This window comes from Gorilla gorilla, chromosome 3 (assembly GCF_029281585.2).
Source record: "Gorilla gorilla gorilla isolate KB3781 chromosome 3, NHGRI_mGorGor1-v2.1_pri, whole genome shotgun sequence".
Classification (NCBI taxonomy): domain Eukaryota; kingdom Metazoa; phylum Chordata; class Mammalia; order Primates; family Hominidae; genus Gorilla; species Gorilla gorilla.
In genome coordinates, this window is record NC_073227.2 from 103,175,692 (window position 1) to 103,199,433 (window position 23,742).

Sequence of the window (23,742 nt, forward strand, 5' to 3'; positions counted from 1 at the left end):
TGTGCAGTTATACAAATATTTGCCATAGGATGGAGTAAAGGTACAGATGTACAGCATCATTGAAGGAGTTTGACCTTTTTCCCCAAAGCTTGATTTTTATCCACTATGATGAATACATTTTACTAAATACTTGCTACTCTTTTCCTTCTGCTGCTTCCACCCCCACCTCCCACAGGCTTCTACTCCTCATCAGCAAAATACAGACCTTGTCAAGCAATCAGAATGTTCCTAATTGGCAGAACACTAATTCGTGCCTGAGATTTATAATCTTTTGAGTCTTCTTCTTTTCCTTTCATCACTGCTCAAAAGTTCTATTAGAAGAAAAAACACTCCCCCTTTTCCTTTAAGTCCTAGCACTGCTTCTGATAGTTGGAAACCACTTGTCTAATAACAGAAGCATTACGTATAAAACAAAGCATAACTAGTTTTGGAGTGTATTAGGGTGTAGCTGCCCCTCCATATCAGGCTTGATGCTGAGAAGACACTTCCAAGTTAGCATGAGATTCCAGAAGTAGAAATAATTATGTAACAAATAATGATATAACAATAATTTCAAAACTCCATGGCTTTCTGAAACAAAAGACAGAACTCAAACAATGAAAAATTCGGCAACACAAAAGGGTAGGTGCTCAACAAGCAAGATACCAACCCTAGAAAGCAAGAAGTCTATACCTGCTTTCATAGAGTTATTATGAGAAATAAATATTGTTTAAGAAAACCAACTCTTTCTATATACTGTATACAAAAAGCTTAGCAGCCTGGGCAACATGGTAAAACCCTGTCTCTACCAAAAGTACAAAAAAAAATTAGCCAGGTGTAGTGGTACATGCATGTGGTCCCAGCTACTTAGGAAGCTGAGGTGGGAAGATTGCTTGGGCCTGGAAGACAGAGGTTGCAATAAGCTGAGATTGCGCCACAGCACTCCAGCCTGGGTGACAGAGTGAGACCCCCATCTCAAAAAATAAAATAAAATTAAATTACATTTTAAAAAGCTCAGCATAATTTGTGGCCCATAGTAACTGGCCAATAAATAAATATCTGTTATTATTCTTTCCAAGTGGACAATTAATGAGATTCTATACCATAAAATAGGTAGATTTCATTAAAGCCTTAATAAATGTTTTTTACTTGGACAATCCTCCATTTCCAACTCACTGCTATAGTTCCAGGAATACTTAATACATTTAAAATAGAAAGATATACTACCTTCCCTGCATATTTTGAGTAATTATCTTCCAAGACCCATGTATCTTTTCTCAACATCTCTGAGAGTACAATTCCTGAAAAGAGATATTTTCTTTTAAAATTTTTTGTGCAATAGTCAATGCCTTTGCAAATAACACTATCTTTAATACAGCTTACATATCCTCATTTAAGTATTCAATAATCACAACGGTTCATTATGTGAACAGCAGTGAAAAGGTTTAATCACTGGATATGAAGTTACTAGAAGAAGCAATGATATAACCAAATGATCAAATTGAGAACTTCAATGTCAACAGTAAAATAATCACAACAACAAAAAAAGCATAGATAAGTTATAAACAAATGTAAAGATACAAAAATACAACTAAGAAAAAAAAATTCCATCTATAAAGGATTACTTATTTCCTATGCAGAAGTAAATATCTAGAGCAGTGACCCCTTGCGGCTATTGCCTTCATTTAAGTAAATCTGTTCTGATAAAAGCAGTTTTCAGAAATTCATCTGAAATTAACAATTAAAGGAATGTTGTCAGAATAATGTGGGAAGCACACTATTTCATCTTTAGGAAAGGCAAATAGTTGCAATCCAATTAAACAGGAAAGAAAACAGCCCTCATTTCAGATGATGAACTGGCAGCAGTACTTTAAATTCTACCTTAAGAAAATGGCAAGTGAATGCCTGTATCTGCAAACTTTTGAGTCCTTAAGAAAAGGCAAACACCACGATGAGACAGCCACTTCACATGCACAAAAATGTGGAGAAACTGGCAGCCTCATCCACTGCTGGTGGGAATGTAAAATGGTGCAGCCACTAGGGAAAATAATCTGGCACTTCCTCAAGAAGTTAAACACAGTTATCTTATGACTCACCAATTCCACTCTTAGGTGTGTAATCAGGAAAATGAAAACATTTGTCCACACAAAAACTTGTACACAAATGTTCATAATAGTAAAAAAAAAAATTGGAAACAACCCACATGTCCACCAACTGTTGAACGGATAAACAAAATCTACGTCCATAAAATGGAATACGATTCAGCAATAAAAAATAAAGTACTGATACGTGCTATAAGATGGATGAACTCTGAAAACATTCCAAGTGAAAGAAGCCAGTCACAAAGACCATATATTAGTTCATAATTCCACTTACATGAAGTGTACAGAGCAGGCAGAGGCACACGGAAACTAAATTAGTGTTTGCTGAAGCGGGGTGGGGGAATATTTGGAGGTGCTGCTCATAAGAATGAGGTTTCTTTTTGGAGTGATGAAAATGTTCTAATATTGATTGTGACTGTTCCACAATTCTGTGCATATACTAAAACCCACTGAATTGTACACTTTAAACCAATTAGTTGTGTGGTATGAGAATTATATCTGAGTAAAACTGTTACAAAAATATAAGGCAACTAATTTTTTCCTTAAACATAGCGAAAAACAATGTTATTTTTATTCAGCCTCACTCGGGTCTTAATTGGTTGAGCAGGAAAAGGCTCTAACAGCCCAACCAACTTACAGTGTTTAAATCCAGTTCTTACTCTCTGCACACACCTTACAGCCAAAAAGTATTTGCCCTGCACATCCCCCAGGGACCAATTTTTCCAAAGTTCCTTGACTATCTATCCTTAGGCCATGTGACTTTTAAGAAACCATACCAAAAGCTATTAATTCCATTCAGAGAAGATATAAGCATATTATAATGGAAAACTGGTGTGAGTAAGTAATACCTTAATATGTATCTTCGGCTGTAATCTGGACAAAGTAAACACAAAGAGGAAAAAGAAGCAATCTTGTTAGGCCTGGATATTTGGAATTATTTTTGTGTGCTATACAAAGAAACGGAAAAGTTGCAAACCCTTCTCTGTTTTCTGTATGCTAAGGATCTCCTTCTCAGAGACAAAAACCCACTGGCCCGTTTCCTTCTCTAAGCAAATTGAAATCTCTTCCTCAAACATAAGAGCTTATAACTAAGACATTGTTCTAAGCTCTATCTCCTGAAAGCTATTCATAATGCCTCATTCCCAACCAAAACCACTTAATTGCCCCTTGTCCCCTGCCCCTATTACTACTGAGGAGCCCCAAGAACCTTACCTTATTTCCTTCATTGTGGCAAAGTGTTTCAGAAAAGGGTTCCTTGAATTAAAAGTCGGCGTATCCTATTTGACTCCTGCTCCTCCGGTATCACATACCTACAGCCAACCATGCCAAGAGCTTCCCCATTATCTCCGCATCGGAGAGCTACAAGATAAAGCGCAAGAACACGACACGCATCTCAGTAAATCATATATTTTTGGCCCGACTCTGTCTTCAACACACCTAGGGCACCGTGTTTTATCCCTCTTCCATACCCTTTCCTCCCGATATCCTCCAGTTTCAGAGACCGCACCCGGAGACCCATTGGCAGGTTCCCGGATTCGCCTCAATTTTGGTCCTGCCTCTCTGCTTCGCATTTTCAGGCTTGGCCTCACAAGAAGGACGATGGCGCCAGATTGTGCCAGAATGGGTGAAAACAGAAGGAAAATAAATCGGTTGCAGCAAAACCCACTATTCCGCCACCAACGCGGAGGGAGGAGCGGTCAAATCCACGTCTTCAGGCTCAGGCCCTTCCGATTGGCTGCTGGGACACAACGTGGCCTGTCATTGGCTACGGCACCGGCGCAGGGCCTTCGGAGAGGAAGTGTGGAAGTCCCGCGCCTCTAAAGCCCGCCTTTCGTGACAAATAAAGGTCGTAGCCGCAGAGTCAACGGGCGGAGCTAAAGTGGTCGTGATTCATGCTGTCGCGGGAACCCCGAAGGTGGGGCCCCACGTAACAAGAAGATGACCCGAAGTTGCTCCGCAGTGGGCTGCAGCACCCGTGACACCGTGCTCAGCCGGGAGCGCGGCCTCTCCTTCCACCAGTGCGTATGAGAGCAGCCTCGAAGCCTTCGAACTCCCTGCGGGGCCCGGCGGGCCGTGGCGCGGCGTGGGGCGGGGCCGGGCCGCACTGTGGGTCGCGCCGCGTGTGTGACGCGACGTGACGTGCTCAGCGTCGGGGCGTGGGAGCGGAATTGGGGCACTGTGAGAATTGAGATTCTCTCTCTTCCCGCCCAGTGTTTACCTCTGAGTAGCCGGTTCTCGCACCGCCTACCGCTTCAGGGAGAGTTACGCGAAAGGAGTCCTGCATTAATTGGATGGTCTTATTATTTGAAGTGAGGAGGCCGAAAGGGAAGGCAGTTTAGGACAACGGTTCGGTTGAAGTGTGTGTGTGGCGTCTTCCTGAGCACGAGTACAGATCAGTTTTCTCCTGTACTGCCTGATATTGCAAGTTCTTAAGTGCTATTAGCCGAGCTCTGCAAGGCTGGTCCGATTCTGGCTGGATTTGATCATGGCAGGGAAGTTTCATTTGGCTCGACAGTGGGGAAGAATTTCAGATCAGTCTTATCTGAACTTATATCCATGGTTCAGACTGGTATAGGTCATTCAAATCAGTATTCAGGGTACACTAGCAAGTAGAAAAGTGGGTAAAATAGATCCTCACAGACAAAAGGAGCAGATTTATGGAAAGATCAAAAAGAACTTTATGGTTGGAAAGGGGGGTTAGGAAGAGGGTAGTTAGGAATGGCATGGGAAAATGTAAAGGATAGAAAGTGCAAATATAGAGGAGTGGAAAAGTACCTGAGAAACCATTTTAAAAATTTAAATGCCAGGTTAAGGAGTTTGGACTATGTATGGTAGGCTATGTATAAAATTCATTGATTTTTTTTTTGTTTTCTATTTTTTAAATGGGGCTGATTCCTCCACCTAAATTGTTAGCAGTGTGAACCAACTCATTGTGTATGTGAGACCATAATTGATTTGGGATTTTTCTTGTGATAGAGGTGGTTTTAAACTAGGGAGACATGAATTCCAATTTTAATTGAGTATTTACTGATGTCTGTACTTGGCTCTGGGTCTTGGTTTCTTCTTCTGTAAGAGGAATAAAAACCTGCCTTGTAGAATTTTGTAAAACTAAAACGTAAGACTTTATAGCATATGTAGCGCACAAGGTAAATGCTTTAAAAATGGTATTATTACCAAATTAATTTTTTCCAGAACTCAAAACTAGTTATGCTAGTTAGATTACAATATTTCCCAACATTTTCCTTCTTTTTTTTTTTTTTTTTTTTTTGGAGACGGGGTCTCACTTTGTCGCCCAGGCTGGAGAGCAGTGGCACTATCACAGCTCAGCGCAGCCTCTATCTCCCAGGCTCAAGTGATCCTCCCACCTCAGCCTCATGAGACTACAGGCACAGACCACCACCCCGGCTTTTTTTTTTTTTTTTTTTTTTTTTGGGGGTAGAGATGAGGTCTCAGTGTGTTGCCCAGGTTGGTCTCCAATTTCTTGGCTGGGATTACAGGCGTGAGCCACCCTGCCCGGCCCCAACCTTTTTCATAGCATTTTACGCATAGGAAATAATTGTTCAATACTTTGGGGCAAACCTACAGCACCGTTTGGGGCTGCCTTCAAGTAACTGCTCAGGTGTCCCAGCCCACCCCATGGGCTAAGAATATCAACAGCTGTACTCACTAGGCATACCTGTTGGGAAGCTTTGCATCAGAGGACCACGCTAGTAATAGAAGTTGTTGGACCAGCCAACTTTTGAGGGTTCCTTGCACGTTTAGAGACTATACCCAATCTGTGGAAAAGCTCCCTTGCAAAATATGTTCCATGAGTTAGAAAAGAACTCAGTGAAAAAAGATAGATTTGCCCCAACTTTATTGGAAAAAGAATTCCCTGTTCATTTTCCCTTGATCAAGTATCATCATCTTCTTAGAACAATAAAATTATAATCCCAGAAATGGAATTAGTTGTTCTTAGGAAAGATCGAACTTTGGATAGTACTTTACAAAGTGATTTTGAATACATTTGTAGCTTCATACACTCTTACTACAGCCCTGTGAGGAAGTTCTAAGATTGAGAGATGTGTCTAATACCATACAGCTGGTAGAAGGTCACTGAAGCTTAAATACAGGTTTTCCAATTCAGAGTTCTTTTGTCTCAAGGTGATTTAGAGAGCGTCTCAGAATTATGTTTTACCATGCTGCTATATTTTTGTAGCATTTAGCTGAGAAATAAAATTTATACCAATCTCAGTTCTAGTAACTATGTGCTTTAAAGTCTAAATTAAAATACACAAAAAGCATAGTTATCTATAAGTCTGTCTCTAAGATACATCAAAGAAGAAGGGGCAGAAAGAGTAGTTTTGTGCTTTTTATTGTGTTAATTTCACAAGTTTCTTTTTCTTTTCTTTTTTTTTTTTTTTTTTTTTTTTTTGAGATGGAATCTTGCTGTCGCCCAGGCTGGAGTGCAGTGGCACTATCTTGGCTCACTGCAACTTCGCCTCCCAGGTTCAAGCGATTCTCCTGCCTCAGCCTCCCTAGTAGCTGGGATTACAGGTGGGAGCCACCGTGCCCGGCTAATTTTTGTATTTTTATTAGAGACAGGGTTTCACCATGTTGTCCAGGCTGGTCTTGAACTCCTGACCTCAAGTGATCCGCCCGCCTCGGCCTCCCAAAGTGTTGGGATTACAGGCGTGAGCCACCACGCCTGGCCAAGTTTCTAAACATAATTTGGCTTGGATTGAAAAATAAATAAATGCAAGGTAATTTTTATAATCAAGGCTAGGAAAAAGTAGTGCCTTTAAACATGAAAAAACTGAATATAGTAAATATACTTGTCTTGTTTTCTACTGCTGCATAACAAGTTACCTCAAAATTCAGTATAAACATTTTTATCTCACACATTTCTGAGGGTCAGGAATTCAGGAGTGTAGCTGGATGTTACAGTATCTCATAAGACTGCAGTCATCTGAAGGCTGAAGTCACCTGCTTTCAAAAAGACTAACTCAACATGGCCTTTGACTGGAGGCCTCAGTTCCTCACCAACTAGTTTTCTCCACAGGACTGCTTTATAACATGCCAGATACCTTACCCCAGAGCAAACCATTCTCTACAGAGAGCAAGGAGGAAAGCTTGTTCCTTTATGACGTAGTCTGTGGTCACTTACTGTCACATGTTCTTTTCCCATTCCTTAGCAAATCACTAACTCTAGCCCATACTCACTCAAGGGGAGGGGAATTAGGCTCCACTTTTTTTTTTTTTTTTTTGTTACGGAGTTTCACTCTTGTTGCCCAGGCTGGAGTGTAATGGTGCGATCTCGGCTCACGGCAGCCTCCACCTCTGGATTCAAGAGATTCTCCTGCCTCAGCCTCCCCAGTAGCTGGGATTACAGGCACCCGCCACCACGCCCGGCTAATTTTTTATATGTTTAGTAGAGACGGGGTTTCACCATGTTGTCCAGGCTGGTCTTGAACTCCTGACCGCTGATCCTCCCGCCTCAGCCTCCCAAAGTGCTGGGATTACAGGCATGAGCCACTGCACCCAGCCAGGCTTCACTTCTTAAAAGGAAGAGTACCAAATAGTTTAAAATCACTACAGGAAAGGAAAAGATGCATATATTCTTTAACCATTTAAATTTGAGCAAATTCTGTTAAGTGTAGGAAGTGAAGACAAAATATAGTAGGACTTTTAATATGAGAATTGCCCCTCTTTGATTGACAAAGAAAAATCAGATATTGAACCTTTGGATTAAAAAAAAATCAAAGAACTTTGAAAAATGAACTAAGTAAATTAAACTTTTAATTCACTTGGCTTTATGTTTCTATAAAGCAGTAAAATAATAGATGGGTTTATATAATAAATACTAATATAATAGTACTATAATGTTTTCATGTTAATGGAACTTTAATGTGATTGCCATAGATTTCCAACTGATACCATACAGCGCTCAAAATGGATCAGGGCTGTTAATCGTGTGGACCCCAGAAGCAAAAAGATTTGGATTCCAGGACCAGGTGCTATTCTGTGTTCCAAACATTTTCAAGAAAGTGACTTTGAGTCATATGGCATAAGAAGAAAGCTGAAAAAAGGAGCTGTGCCTTCTGTTTCTCTATACAAGGTATTTAAATGTAGGTGTAAGTCAACAAAATGAAAATTTACAGAGCCTTTAAGAATCAAGATAGCCCCCATTATAGCTAGAATTTGCAGACAAAAAACAACCCAAGTCTTAAATCCAGTAATAGATTTTAAATGCTTTGAAAATTTTTTTAAAAAATTATATATATTAGCATTTGTTCTGGAGCTTTTAAAAAACTATATAAATGCAAATCATTTGTCTAGATATATATAAAGGTTACTAACCAATTGCAAAAATCAACTGGTAGATATAAATAGCCTTAGAATACAGGCTTTTGTTAAGTATGAGACAGCTTTCATAGTACTTTGAAATTATCTATGTTGTTTGGTTCCTCCTAATAATGTTATTTATCTTGATCAAAAATATACCTAATTATTAACATTGATACAGGAAGTATGTGGGAAATAATGAAACTTTCTATGAGTGAGTCACCAGTATTGGTATGATATTCTTCTGTTTCCTATGACTGTTTTTATTTTATCCTTTTACCCCTTAACCACAACTCTGACACATGGGCTTTCACTTTCTGCACAGTCTGTGATAGTCACCTAACTGTTCTATTCTGACACTAGCCTTACTTTCCTCTTAATCGTCAGAGTCTCCTTCTTCCAGTATTGGTTTATCTCATTCCCCTATTCGGAAGTATTTAGTTGGTGTCAAATTCAAACTCACCAAGTCCCAAGAGCTTCCTATTAACTGATTTGTACATTTTTAACTGCCCTGAATTCTCTTTTCAAACCATATATACTTACTATATATGTGATAAATTTGCCTGCTTTCATACTTTTGTGTAAAATCAATAATGGCTGCCATGTGTTGAGAGCTACAATGGTCCAGGCATTGTACTAGGAGATTTACATAAATTCTTATATTGTATCTTCAAAAGAATCCTGTATCATTATCCACATTTTACAGATGAGGACACAAGGGATTGTAGAGCTTATGTGACAGCTAATTGAGGGAGCTAAGATTCAAACCCAGGTCAGTCTTAATTCCAAAGCCATGCACTGTCCACTATGCCTTCTTTTTTGCACAAATAACTTCTCTGTCACCTTCATTAACCATGTTATTGTACCTTCTAAGAACTGCTTAAAACTCACTTCCATGAAGCCATCCCAGTTTACTACCACCTTTCTCTAGTTACTTTATTTCAGAAACTTTCAACATCGTATTAATATTTCTGTGTAGTGCAAAAAAAAAAAGCCTGTTTATATTACCCTATAAACTATACATTAAAACATTCAGAGATTATGACCTTTTCTTTCCTAACTAACTCTCCACAGCAACCAGATGAGTGCTTTGTATTTAGGGTATTTTTACAGATACTCTTCTATGTGATTATTTCTAACATAACTTGAATTTTATATATCTGTCATAGATTCCTCAAGGTATACATCTTAAAGGTAAAGCAAGACAAAAAATCCTAAAACAACCTCTTCCAGACAATTCTCAAGAAGTTGCTACTGAGGACCATAACTATAGTTTAAAGACACCTTTGACGATAGGTGCAGAGAAACTGGCTGAGGTGCAACAAATGTTACAAGTGTCCAAAAAAAGACTTATCTCCGTAAAGAACTACAGGATGATCAAGAAGAGAAAGGGTTTACGATTAATTGATGCACTTGTAGAAGAGAAACTACTTTCTGAAGAAACAGAGTGTCTGCTACGAGCTCAATTTTCAGGTACTTCCCCCTAGTAACCTGTAGTATTTACAAAAATAGCTATTTTTCTGAGGTACCATTAAGTATTTATTTTGTTCTTGCCTATGAAAACATGCTTTCAGTTGGGAAGTGAAAGTCTCAGTAGCTTAAGAAGAATGAAAATTAATCACCAAAATTCTTTTATATCTTATGGTTTTCCAGTTATAAAAGTAACATTTATTATAGGAAAAGCAAAGAAATATTTAAGTAATTAAAATAATGTTAATCCCACTACCCAGAGATGAAACCATATGGTTTATACCATTTTCTGTTCTGCACTTATCACTTTTTGTAGTAGCTCTTACCCATTTGCTACTGCAAATTCATTATAAACAGTTTTAACTGCTACATAATTTTACCAAAGCCTTTTTGCAGTAGAGTTGTACTAGTTTGCAAAATTTCTTTGAGCTTGGAAATTGTGTATCTCCACATTTTTTTCTAAAATATTCTATAGAGTAGACTATAAACCCATGGAAAGGCTGCCTAGTCCTCTTTGTGAACTAAGATCTTTGAAGAAGGGCAAAATAAAAATTGCCAACTTATTCTTTGATGAAAGCAGCAGAGATTTAGATTTACATTCTAAGAAAAGAGAAATGTGTCCTGTTTTTAGAAAAGAGTAGCTATCTCCAAAGGAGGTGAATATTTTATGTTTTTCCAAGAGGGGACTAGAGGTCATAAATAGGAATCCCCACCAGGAACAGAATTTTTTTTTTTTCTCTCGATATTAGGCAAGATGGTCTGTTCAGTCTGAATAGTACCCTATCCCCAGAAATGTTTTTCATATCTAATTTTCACCCTCAGATAAATAGTAAGCAGGGAACAAAATAAAATAAATGTCCTCATTTTATTTTCTTTTCAGTTCCTCTAAAAATCTCTCCTCTCAGGCTACCACTGAACAGTAAAACATAATTCAAGTTGAAAATTTTTTCTTCCCTCTAGTGAAATGATTCCAGATGAACCGAATAAATTGGTCAAGGGGCCCTAAGTGGATATTAACCTCTGAATAGACTTAATTAAAATGCAACTATATTTGTATTTGAATTCTGATGCCCAGTGCATTTTATATCCAAATGCTATAATCTGTACCTGAAAATTTTACTATTCATCACAAAGAATAAAAAAATTTATTTTAACAGATTTTAAGTGGGAGTTATATAATTGGAGAGAAACAGATGAGTACTCCACAGAAATGAAACAATTTGCATGTACACTCTACTTGTGCAGTAGCAAAGTCTATGATTATGTAAGAAAGATTCTTAAGCTGCCTCATTCTTCCATCCTCAGAACGTAAGTGAATTATTTTTTTATTTTTTAAAAGTGACTTTCTTGTCAGGACATCTTGTTGATTGCATGTTAATTACTCTTTAGATGTTAAACCATATTATTCTTTTGTTGCATTTTACTTATTAAGGCTATTAGTACTCATACTCCCATTTAAAAAAAGAAAAAATGGATTAATGAAAAAATGGACTCCCATTATTAGCCCATTTTTGTTTTTCAAAAACTTCTAGGTAGTATTTGCCTATTATCACAACAGCAATATTTTCACCAACAAAATGAAGACACATAGTATGACAAGTTTTTTGCATCTCCCAGACACTCTGGGTGGATAAAATTTGAATCCTGAAATATTGGAATTTCTAGTATACTTCAGTAGTTTAATATCTGACGATCCTGGAAAATCTAGAACAGTTCTGGATTGATCGCCATTGGTCTTAGGCAAAGCACAAAAAAATCTGCGTTTTTCATAAGCACTGCAGTTGATGCCAATTAGGTTGTCCAGGAAACAGATTTTGATAAATAATTTTTTAGGATTTGTGATTAAAATGGATAGGTATAATTCTCTTAGTGTGGAGCAAATAACAATGATTTTCTAGTAATGTCTTATAAATTTAATACTGAATTCTTAATTTTTACTGTTTTTACCACTAGTTTTACAGATTCCTTTTTTTTTTTTGGAGACTGAGTCTTGCTTTGTCACCCAGGCTGCATGCAGCGCAGTGGCACAATCTCGGCTTACTGCAACCTTGCCTTCCAGGTTCAAGCAATTCTCATGCCTCAGCCGCCTACTGAGTAGTTGGGATTACAGGCATGTGCCACCACACCCAGCTACTATTTTGTATTTTTAGTAGAGACGGGATTTTGCTTTGTTGGCCAGGCTGATCTCGAACCCCTGGCCTCAAGTGATCTACCTGCCTTGGCCTCCCAAAGTGCTGGGATTACAGGCATGAGCCACCATGCCCAGCCTAGTTTTACAGATTCCTTTTTTTTTTGAGATGGGGTCTTGCTCTGTCACTCAGGCTAGAGTGCAGTGGTGCGAGATCTTGGCTCACTGCAACCTCCGCCTCCCAGGTTCGACCCATTCTCCTGCCTCAGCCTCCCAAGTAGCTGGGATTACAGGTGTCCACCACCACACCCAGCTAATTTTTATATTTTTAGTAGAGGTGGGATTTCACTGTGTTGGCCAGGCTAATCTCGAACTCCTGATCTCGTGATCCACCCACCTCGGCCTCCCAAAGTGCTGGGGTTACAGACATGAGCCACTGTGCCCAGCCCAGATTCCTTTATAAAAAATTGTAGATTTTCCTCTATACACACTATTACAATAATACTACCAATAAAAGATTTAAAAATAATTGACCTTCAGAGTGGGCTGCTATTCTAATTGACCTTCAGAGGGCTGCTCTTCTAAAATAATTTAAAGAGGAAAAATTTATTATTCCCATACATTATATATAAACAATTACTGTTAACATTTAGAGTATTTCCTTCCTGTGTGTGTGTGTGTGTGTGTGTGTGTGCACTTAGATTTATTAGTGTTTACATAGTTATGATCTTTTGTAAATAAATTTCCAACCAGCCTTTTATTACTTTATTATGTATGCCTTTTATCTATAACGTTATTTTGAACTCTTAATAGACAAGTTTTAATAGCTGCATGATATCAGGTAGTCCTACCCTACTTAACTCTGACATTCTCCAGCTATTGGACATTTCTATTGTTTACATTTTGGGGTTATAATTGTTTTTTCATATATTTTGATGAACATTTGTATATAAGGCTTACTCTTTCATAATGTGATTTTACCATTCAAGCTAGATATTATACTTATTTGTAAATATTCACTTTTTGCTAAGCAAGAGAGTTTTATAGGTACTGTGTTGATAATTTCTCCTCCTATACCTTTTTGGTTTTTTGTTTTCTGATGGTTGTACATATTCTGGGGGTACATGTGATATTTTGATACATATATATAATTTGTAATGATCAAATCAGGGTAATTAAAATATCCATCATTTATAAATCCAAACATTTACCTTTTCTTTGTGTTGAGAAGCATATACCTTTTTAATCTCTTCACTGGTTTTAAAGCATTACTTAATGGTATTTCACTATGGTTTATATAAGAGATTTCATGTAACTTCTTATCTTTTCTTTTTCATGGTTTTCTTCATTTCCCATAGTTCTGCGTCAACTCCTAGATTAAATCTTCCCGGTAATTCCAGCGCACATTTATCTTTTCTCTCTTCATGTCATTTTGCATTTTGTGACCTTTGCTGTAACATTATATATTTAGATTTATAATTCCAGTACTCAAACAGTTGCTCATTTCTTTAGGTACTTTGCCTATAAGTAAGGTATATTGTTTAGTATGATAGTAATATATGTTTGTTACAAAACATTCAAACAGTATATAAGTACATAAATACCAGAAAGTGAAAAACACAGTATTTCCCTTCCCCTAATCCCACAAAATAACTACAATTAGCAGTTTTGTGTATATCCCCCAAGTTAAAAAAAAAAAAAAAAACTATTTACCTACCAATAAAATTTTGTTTTAGTGTTCTGTTATATTAACGGTATATAGAGCTTCCGTTTATTTTCTTATATTAATGTAAGATTATATTATATTAATATAAGATTCTTATATTAATGGTATATACGTTTCCATTTATTTTCCCATATAAAAAGTGATGTTTTTAACACAGTTATCTTAAGTATTAGATCTTTATAATCATTATATTTAATATTTATTCAATAAATATTTATTGATCAGGAGCGGCCAGTGAGGCAGGAGGAAAACCAGGAGATTGTGATGGCCTGGAAGCCAAGTGTAGAAAGTATTTCAAGGAGGGAGTAGTCCACTATGTCAAATGCTGCTGGGAGATCAGGTAAGATGAGGACAGAGAATTGACCATTGGATTTTGCAAGATGAAGGTCATTGATGACCATGACAAAAGCAGTTATAGTAGAGTGGTGGAGAGGTAAACCTGGCTGGAGTGGGATTAAGAGAGACTAATGGTGAAGAAGCAGAGAAAATGACTGTGGGCTCTTCCATGGAGTTTTGCTATGAAGTAGAGCAGAGATGGGTCTGTAGGTAGAAAGGAACATGCATTGAGGGGAGGGTGTTTGTTGAGATGGCAGATGTCCCAGCATGTTCGCATGTTTATGACAATGATCCAAGAGAGAAAAGAAAATTGGCGATGTATAAGAGAAATGATAATTGCAGGAGGATGACATCCAACACCACTGTGGAAGGAAGTATGACCTTAAGGTATTGGGACAGTTCATCCGTTGAAACAGGAAGAAAGGCAGAAGTACAGATAAAATAGGTTAACAGATTTGGTAGTAGGAAAATGAGTTTTGTCTTTTAAAAAGATGGGGTCTCGGCTGGGCACGGTGACTCATGCCTGTAATCCCAGCACTTTGGGAGGCTGAGGAGGACGGACCACGAGGTCAGGAGATTGAGACCACCCTGGCTAACACGGTGAAACCCCATCTCTACTAAAAAAATTAAAAAAAATTAGCCGGGCATGGTGGCAGGCACCTGTAGTCCCAGCTACTCGGGAGGCTGAGGCAGGAGAATGGCGTGAACCCAGGAGGCGGAGCTTGCAGTGAGCCGAGATTGCACCACTGCACTCCAGCCTGGGTGACAGAGCGAGATTCCGTCTCAGAAAAAAAGATGGGGTCTCACTGTGTTGCCCAGATTGGCCTTGAACTTCTGGGCTCAAGCAGTCGTCCAGTCAGCCTCCCTGAGTAGCTAGAACTACAGACATGCACCACCACACTCAGCAGGAAAATGAGTTTTTATTGCATTGCTTCTGTTTTCTCAAAGTTATTAACTGAGAGTTGAGGAGGAAGGCATTAGATTTGGGAAGAAAGGAGAAAATGTGACCAGTCACCTACCAGGAAAAGTAAGTAACTAGAAAAATGCAGTACCAGATTTGTGGTCAAAACTGTTGTCTTTCCCTCCATAATGATGGAGAAACAATTAGATGGTTAACAATTAGAAGATGACAGACCAAACTAGACTTAAATTTTTTTAAAACCCTTGGTTTGGTTAGATAGGGTGCCTCATGAATTTCTAATTGTCTATATCTTTCTCTAGTCTTAGCTACATCAGATATCTCTCTAATTTTCTCGTTACTGATGTTGGATCTTTTTTCAGTTCTCCCTGGATTCTTTATGTCCAAAACTTTCCCAAAGCTGTGTTTTTTACAATTTTCAGTGTTTGGGGTCTTTAAGGTAATTTATTTTCACAAATCCTTTGAAATTAAGTCTTAATATCCTTAACTTTCCTTGTTATAATAGTGATATATTTAGTGTGATCTTGGTCATAGAAAATGCTGGCACAGTTGCTCTTTATTTATATTTCCTCTGTTTCTAATTTTTGGTTTATATTCACTGCAGTTTAGTAAACCAACTCCCTCTATAGGTTACCTGCTGTGAGAGAATCAAAAGTAACAACAGTGGGAGTAGCTAAAAGTCTTAACAGAAAAACATTTAGCACTGTAGATCTCTAGGACTATATTTTTCCCAGGCAGAATTTTAGGCCACCCAAGTGACTCCCTATAATCATTCCATAACTAAGTTATTATATATTGGTTTGTTAATTTAAAATATCATGTTGATGAGAGTATAAATGAAAATTGCTTTGAAATTTCACAACAACAATTTGGGAATATGAATTATAAATTGTGTAAATATGAATTGCACAATTATGTGCAGCTGAAATCCTAAATTTGTCTTTAATTTCTTATAAAATATAAGTAAGTTTACCTTGGCATGTTATTCCTAGGAATTACACAAATGACATAAATATGTATATGTGTATGGGTGCACATGCATGCATATACACATTGTGGTACTGTTATCTAAAAATTTGAAATTATCAAGATGTTCTTCAATTTGAGTTGGTTTTCATTTAACTATACTGTGGTATATACTGTGTACACATTTAAAATGTTGCTGTAGGTTGATACTTAAGGGCGTGTAAAAATATGTGAAACATTAATTACCATTAAGTGAAAAATAGGTTCAGTATACAATTTTGAAAATTATATCTAGGTATGTATACATAAAGTGATTAACAGTAACTTTTACTTTCTTCTTTATGCTTTTTTTATTCAGTTTTTTTAAAAAGAATGTGTCTTTTTTTATGATCATAAGAAAATTTTTTTATTTTCAGAGACGAAAAGAGATTTAAAGGAGAAATTGTCTCCTTCCTTACTGTTCTAACTCATGAACTTGGTTTGGATATGCCTACTCTTTCTTATAAAAACTTTAAAAAATAAATCAACAAATCCACGTACCATTCTGCTTCATGTTCATGACATTGTTCTAGTAGCTGTAGATGTTCAGATACCATTGAGATTTCCATTTAAAAATCAAACTCAGCAGAACATAAGTTGGTTGTTTTTTTTAACCCCATTTAAAATAAAATTACATAGGGACATTAAGTGCTTTGTTATATATGTACCACATATGCAACACAGTTAGCATCCTTGGTGCTCATTTGAGAATCCTAATGTAAAAACAAAATTTTCAAACAATTAAAATTGGATGACACACTTGGAAAGAGCTTTCAACATTCTAGTGTGCTGTAGCATTGCTATACTGTTGAGTCATTGTCTTACTATTTTTTCCTTTTTTTTAAAATCTTTTAATTTTAGGTTCAGGGGTACATGTGAAGGTTTGTTACATAGGTAAACTCCTGTCATGGGGGTTTGTTGTATAGATTATTTCATCCCAACCTCCACCCTCGAGTAGACCCCAGTGTCTGTTGTTTTCTTCCTTGTGTATAAGTTCTCATCTTTTTTTTTTTTTTTTTTTTTTTGAGACAGAGTTTCGCTCTGTTGCCCATACTGGAGTGTAGAATGTAGTGGTGTAATCTTGGCTCACTGCAACCTTCACCTCCCAGGTTCAAGTGATTCTCCTGCCTCAGCCTCCCGAGTAGCTGGGATTATAGGCACACACCACCGAGCCTGGCTAATTTGTGTATTTTTAGTAGAGATGGGGTTTCACCGTATTGGCCAGGCTGGCCTCAAACTCCTGACCTCAGGTCATCTGCCTCCCTCGGCCTCCCAAAGTGCTGGGATTACAGGCGGCAGCCACCGTTCCCAGCCAGGTTTTCATCATTTAGCTCCCACTTATAATTGAGAACATGCAGTATTTGGTTTTCTGTTCCTGTTAGTTTGCTGAGGATAATAGCCTTCAGCTCTATCCATGTTGCTGCAAAAGACATGGTCTCATTCTTTTTTATGGCTACATAGTATTCCATGGTGTGTATGTCCTACATTTTCTTTATTCAGTGTGTCATTGATGGAGATTTAGGGTGTTCTATGTCTTTACTATTGTGAATAGTGCTGCAGTTAAAATTTGCATGCATGTGTCTTTATGGTAGAATAATTTATATTCCTCTGGGTATATAACCAGTAATGGGATTGCTGGATAAAATCATAGTTCGCTTTTAGCCCTTTGAGGAATCACTTTCCACAACAATTGAATTAATTTACACTCCCACCAACAGTGTATAAGTAAGTTTTCCCATTTCTCCGCAATTTTGCCAGCATCTATTATTTGTTGACTTTTTAATAATAGTCATTCTGACTGGTGTGGGATAGTATCTCATTGCGGTTTTGATTTGCATTTCTCTTAACGATTGGTGATGTTGAGCTTTTTTTCATATGCTTGTTGGTGGCATGTATGTCTTTTGAAAAGTGTCTGTTCATGTCCTTTGCCCACTTTTTAACAATTTTCTCTTGTAAATTTGTTTAAGTTCCTTACAGATGCTGGATATTAGGCTTTTGTCAGATGCACAGTTTGCAAATATTTTCTCCCATTCTGTAGGATGTCTGTTTACTGTTGACATTTTCTTTTGCTGTGCAGAAGCTCTTTAGCTTAATTAGATCCCACCTGTCAATTTTTGCTTTTGTTATGATTGCTTTGGTGTCTTTGTCATGAAATCTTTTACCGTTCCTATGTCCAGGATGGTATTGCCTCGGTTGCCTTCCAGGGTTTTTATAGTTTTGAGTTTTACATGTAAGTCTTTAATCCATCATGAGTTAATTTTTGTATGTGGTGTTAAAGGTCCAGCTTCAGTCTTCTGCATATGGCTAGCCAGTTACCCCAGCACCATTTATTGAATAGGGAGTCTTCCCTTTTGCTTGGTTTTGTCAGCTTTGTCGAAGATCAGATTGTCATAGGTGTGTGGCCTTATTTCTGGTTTGCCCTATTTTAATATACAAACAACAGATACTTTTGTCTTCTAAATAGATTATAACCTACTTATAGTCAAGGTATGTCTTTTGCCATCCTGTAAGTATGTTATTGTTTTGTTTTGTTTTGAGACAGTTTTGCCTCGTCGCCCAGGCTGGAGTGCAGTGGCACAATCTCGGCTCACTGCAACCTCTGCCTCCCACGTTCAAGCACTTCTCCTGCCTCAGCCTCCTGAGTGGCTGGGATTACAGGTGCGCGCCACCGTGCCCAGCTAATTTTTGTATTTTTAGTAGAGATGAGGTTTCACCATGTTGGCCAGGCTGGTCTCAAACTCCTGACTTCAGGTGATTTGCCCACCTCAGCCTCCCAAAGTGCTGGGATTATAGGCATGAGCCACCATGCCTGGCCCATAAGTGTGTTTTTTAAACCTATTAATGCATCATGAAATTAGTGGGTCATAATTGCCATTTAAGTATATATAAATATATTTATATTTATTTAAACTATTACAGTCATCCCTTGGTATATGTGGGGGATTGGTTCTAGGACACCCCCAACTTGTGCCAGTATACCAAAATCCATGTATATACAAGTCCTGTAGACAGTCCTGCAGAACCTGTATGTATGAAAAGTTGGCTGGCTGTATATGCAAGTTTTGCATCCTATAAATACTGTATTTTCTCTCCATGCATTTGGTTGAAAAAAAAGTCATGTATAAGTGTACCCATGCCATTTAGTTCAGAAGTCAACTCTGTGTGTGTGTGTCATATATGTGTAAGTTCGTAGTATGTACTAAGGGTGAATTTTGTTTATGAAACTTCTAGGTAGCACCTAAAATATTTGGAAAGCCCTATCCCAAAATACTTAGGGAAGAACATTAAACTCTCAATTAAGTAGAGGTCAGCTGTCCAGGAAGAAGCCTTGGTTGCCTTAGAATATAGCCAAAAAATCAGAAATTTAACTTAACAGACATTTGAGTTACAAAAGTATATGTTACAGGTGAACATCCTAGTCTCTCCCTCAGAATCCCTGTAGTTTTAGACAATTATTAAATGTGGCTGTTTTCTTTCCTGATCTATAACAAGTTAGAAAGAGTAAACTAGAAGGAAGAAGAATTCCAAAGATAGACACCATTATAGGAAGAAAATAATTAGCTGTCTGAGAAGAGCAGGGATACTATGAAAGAACTCCTAAGATAGTAGCACAGGTAGGTTGTATAGGGGTGCAGATGCACACTTGTTATATGCCTTTAAGGGCGTAATTTTGAGGCTGTAAAGAGTGAGAAATGCACTAAACCCCTGGGCATCAGGAAGGCCAGGTTTCACATTCGTTCGTAACTAACAGTACATTATGGGCCAAGTCGCTTAACCTCTCCCTCTGTCCCAGTTTCCTAATCTGTAAAATGAGGTAGATGTACTAGATGTTCTCAAAGGTTCCTTCACATTCAGCAGTTTTCTTGTTTCAGTGAATTTACAGGTAAGACTTGTTTATGATTTACAATATAAAAAGATCAGTTAGAACAAACTGGTTAGTTGGTTTACTTTTTAAAGAATAAATGAGAAATTAAAAATATGTTGGATGTTTGCATCTTAAAATACTACTTTGTGTTTCTAAGTTTATCTTACTATTTTATTGTAACGATGAATTTACCATTGAAAATATCTATAGAATTTGGCTGCTTATATACTTGGCTTTATTTCTACAGGGATGGGAGACTACTTTAATAGTGCTTAAGGCATTTTCCCATTTGTCTTTTTATTTCTCTTTGAGTTTTCTTTCACTTTTTATGTATTCTAGGTGGTTATCCAAATGCCAACCCAGTCCAGGTTTCAACAGCAACATTTTTTCTTTTCTTCAACGAAGAGTAGAGAATGGAGATCAGCTCTATCAATACTGTTCATTGTTAATAAAAAGTATACCTCTCAAGCAACAGCTTCAGTGGGATCCTAGCAGTCACAGTTTGCAGGGGTTTATGGACTTTGGTCTTGGAAAACTTGATGCTGATGAAACGCCACTTGCTTCAGAAACTGTTTTGTTAATGGCAGTGGGTATTTTTGGCCATTGGAGAACACCTCTTGGTTATTTTTTTGTCAACAGAGCATCTGGATATTTGCAGGCTCAGCTGCTTCGTCTGACTATTGGTAAACTGAGTGACATAGGAATCACAGTTCTGGCTGTTACATCTGATGCCACAGCACATAGTGTTCAGATGGCAAAAGCATTGGGGATACATATTGATGGAGATGACATGAAATGTACATTTCAGCATCCTTCATCTTCTAGTCAACAGATTGCATACTTCTTTGACTCTTGCCACTTGCTAAGATTAATAAGAAATGCATTTCAGAATTTTCAAAGCATTCAGTTTATTAATGGTATAGCACATTGGCAGCACCTCGTGGAGTTAGTAGCACTGGAGGAACAGGAATTATCAAATATGGAAAGAATACCAAGTACACTTGCAAATTTGAAAAATCATGTACTGAAAGTGAATAGTGCCACCCAACTCTTTAGTGAGAATGTAGCCAGTGCATTAGAATATTTGTTATCCTTAGACCTGCCACCTTTTCAAAACTGTATTGGTACTATCCATTTTTTACGTTTAATTAACAATCTGTTTGACATCTTTAATAGTAGGAACTGTTATGGAAAGGGACTTAAAGGGCCTCTGTTGCCTGAAACTTACAGTAAAATAAACCACGTGTTAATTGAAGCGAAGACTATTTTTGTTACATTATCTGACACTAGCAATAATCAAATAATTAAAGGTAAGCAAAAACTAGGATTCCTGGGATTTTTGCTCAATGCTGAGAGCTTAAAATGGCTCTACCAAAATTATGTCTTCCCAAAGGTCATGCCTTTTCCTTATCTTCTGACTTACAAATTCAGTCATGATCATCTGGAATTATTTCTAAAGATGCTTAGGCAGGTATTAGTAACAAGTTCTAGCCCTACCTGCATGGCATTCCAGAAAGCTTACTATAATTTGGAGACCAGATACAAATTTCAAGATGAAGTTTTTCTAAGCAAAGTAAGCATCTTTGACATTTCAATTGCTCGAAGGAAAGACTTGGCGCTTTGGACAGTTCAACGTCAGTATGGTGTCAGCGTTACAAAGACTGTCTTTCACGAAGAGGGTGTTTGTCAAGACTGGTCTCATTGTTCACTAAGTGAGGCATTACTAGACCTGTCAGATCATAGGCGAAATCTCATCTGTTATGCTGGTTATGTTGCAAACAAGTTATCAGCTCTTTTAACTTGTGAGGACTGCATCACTGCACTGTATGCATCGGATCTCAAAGCCTCTAAAATTGGGTCACTATTATTTGTTAAAAAGAAGAATGGTTTGCATTTTCCTTCAGAAAGTCTGTGTCGGGTCATAAATATTTGTGAGCGAGTTGTAAGAACCCATTCAAGAATGGCAATTTTTGAACTAGTTTCTAAACAAAGGGAATTGTATCTTCAACAGAAAATATTATGTGAGCTTTCTGGGCATATTGATCTTTTTGTAGATGTGAATAAGCATCTCTTTGATGGAGAAGTGTGTGCCATCAATCACTTTGTCAAGTTGCTAAAGGATATAATAATCTGTTTCTTAAATATCAGAGCTAAAAATGTTGCACAGAATCCTTTAAAAAAACATTCAGAGAGAACTGATACGAAAACTTTATCAAGGAAACACTGGTCATCTGTACAGGATTATAAATGTTCAAGTTTTGCTAATACCAGTAGTAAATTCAGGCATTTGCTAAGTAACGATGGATATCCATTCAAATGAGAGACCTAAAATATATTAACATTTTAATTAAGAATACTTGATCAACATTTTTTAAAGTTCAATTTACCATATTTTATAAATTGCGCATTCTGCACAGTGGACAAGTTTGCAATTCTGACTTATTAAAATTTCAAATTCTGCATATCACAAAATCTGCTTATACTTTTGGTATGGCTCGCAGCATTTATGAGTTTTCCAAAATATAGAAAGCAGTAGGTCAGTAGGAGCAAACTAGCCAACAGGTACTGTCTTTGAATTTACTACTGTAAGACTAAGCAGTGTTACTGGACACAGTTTTAACTTGTTCAATCTGCTTCAAAAACAAGAAAAACAACAACTATGAGTTATCAAAATATTGACTCCATTTATGACTAGACTACATTTCTGAAAGATCTTTGGTTTACGATTCTTAAGAATATTGACAATACCTATAAAACTTTGAAGATAACTTTTACTTAAATATGAAAATTATAGTTTGAAAATTAGGCTCAAGCAAATATCAAATACTGCAAAAATCCCCTTGTCCCAGGATACCCTAAAATAGAAGTGCTTAAACTTTGTCAGGCAGAAGGTAAAGTAAATGAGCCATGAGATTCTTCCTTGTGCTGCAGCCACGCTGGGGAGTGCAATCTGGAAAGAACATACCTAATGTGTTTTTCACCATCCATTATCTCTGAACTTTGAAATATTACTTTTGAATAATAGGCTGGACACTTAGTTTGACTTGAAAGAGCTCAATGTTCATCAGAAAACAGGGAGAAACCTAATCTGAAGATGGAAGCATACTAAGGACAATTTTCTCCACTCACATCCACATTTGAAAAGAGGAACAGAAAAACATAGGTAACTCTACTTTCACAAATGAGGATAGTTTAACGGATAGAAGAAACAAGCACATTATTCACCTGTGTTGTAAAACATCTACTCTTTTTTGTCACTGAATAAGTGTTCCCAAAGTACAGTTAATCCTAATATGAAAACTTAGAATTGTAAAAGATTAACGATAACGTAAAAGTATATTGATTAAAATTCCCCTTACAAAGTAATTTTGATATGTTTGTTTATTCTACCTCAAACAAAGGCTTAAGTTTTGAAGTGTAACCAGTTTATACTTCATTTTATACAAAACTTATTGCTGAGAAGTCTGAATATTGTGCTTTTTGTTGTTTGTAAATAGAATTGAATTTAAATACACCAGGATAAATCTTATTTAAAGGAAGGCTGTTTGTAAATCACCAACTTTAACTTATTGCTTATATATATCCAAGCTCTGTACCTGATCTTTATGTAAAGCAAGATTCATATGTGTATTATCTAATGCCCTTTGGTGTTACATTTGACTAAAATACAAATGTCTGTATTTTAGTGTTGTGCATTATTCTTTTAAGTGCTAAATTGGAAAGAGATGGTCGATTGAGACAGTGAATATTCAAAAATTGGAAGGTCACAGATTTCTCTTAGATAAGAAGGTAAGAATAGTCTCATCACTACATTTAGCCCAGTTAATTGCTCCTGCACTTGTGAAAGGGCTTGGAGTCTTATATCAGATACAATACACTTTACAGTGA

At 37.2% G+C, this 23,742-nt stretch overlaps 1 protein-coding gene and 1 long non-coding RNA gene across 5 annotated transcripts; one reads left to right on the forward strand and one right to left on the reverse strand.

The window, feature by feature from the left end:
- Positions 1–3,292: 3,292 nt before the first annotated feature.
- Positions 3,293–3,761, reverse strand: LOC134758335 (uncharacterized). Its single transcript, XR_010133406.1, has 2 exons — positions 3,551–3,761; positions 3,293–3,440 (listed from the first exon to the last, which is right to left on the reverse strand). It is a non-coding gene; the product is annotated as an uncharacterized lncRNA (long non-coding RNA).
- An 87-nt stretch (positions 3,762–3,848) lies between these two features.
- THAP9 (THAP domain containing 9) lies at positions 3,849–23,539 on the forward strand. Of its 4 annotated transcripts, none has more exons than XM_004038897.5 (5): positions 3,849–4,099; positions 7,983–8,178; positions 9,575–9,878; positions 11,033–11,183; positions 20,194–23,539. In XM_004038897.5, exons 1-5 carry the CDS (start codon positions 4,020–4,022, stop codon positions 22,172–22,174), a joined length of 2,712 nt encoding a protein of 903 aa, XP_004038945.5. In that variant the 5' UTR covers positions 3,849–4,019; the 3' UTR covers positions 22,175–23,539. The 4 variants fall into 4 exon arrangements, with proteins under 4 accessions (XP_004038945.5, XP_055240966.2, XP_063561462.1 ...); XM_063705392.1 differs by lacking the exon at positions 3,849–4,099 and adding an exon at positions 9,112–9,177 and having other exon boundaries at positions 8,122–8,178; XM_055384991.2 differs by lacking the exon at positions 3,849–4,099 and having other exon boundaries at positions 8,048–8,188.
- The last annotated feature ends 203 nt before the right edge of the window (positions 23,540–23,742 follow it).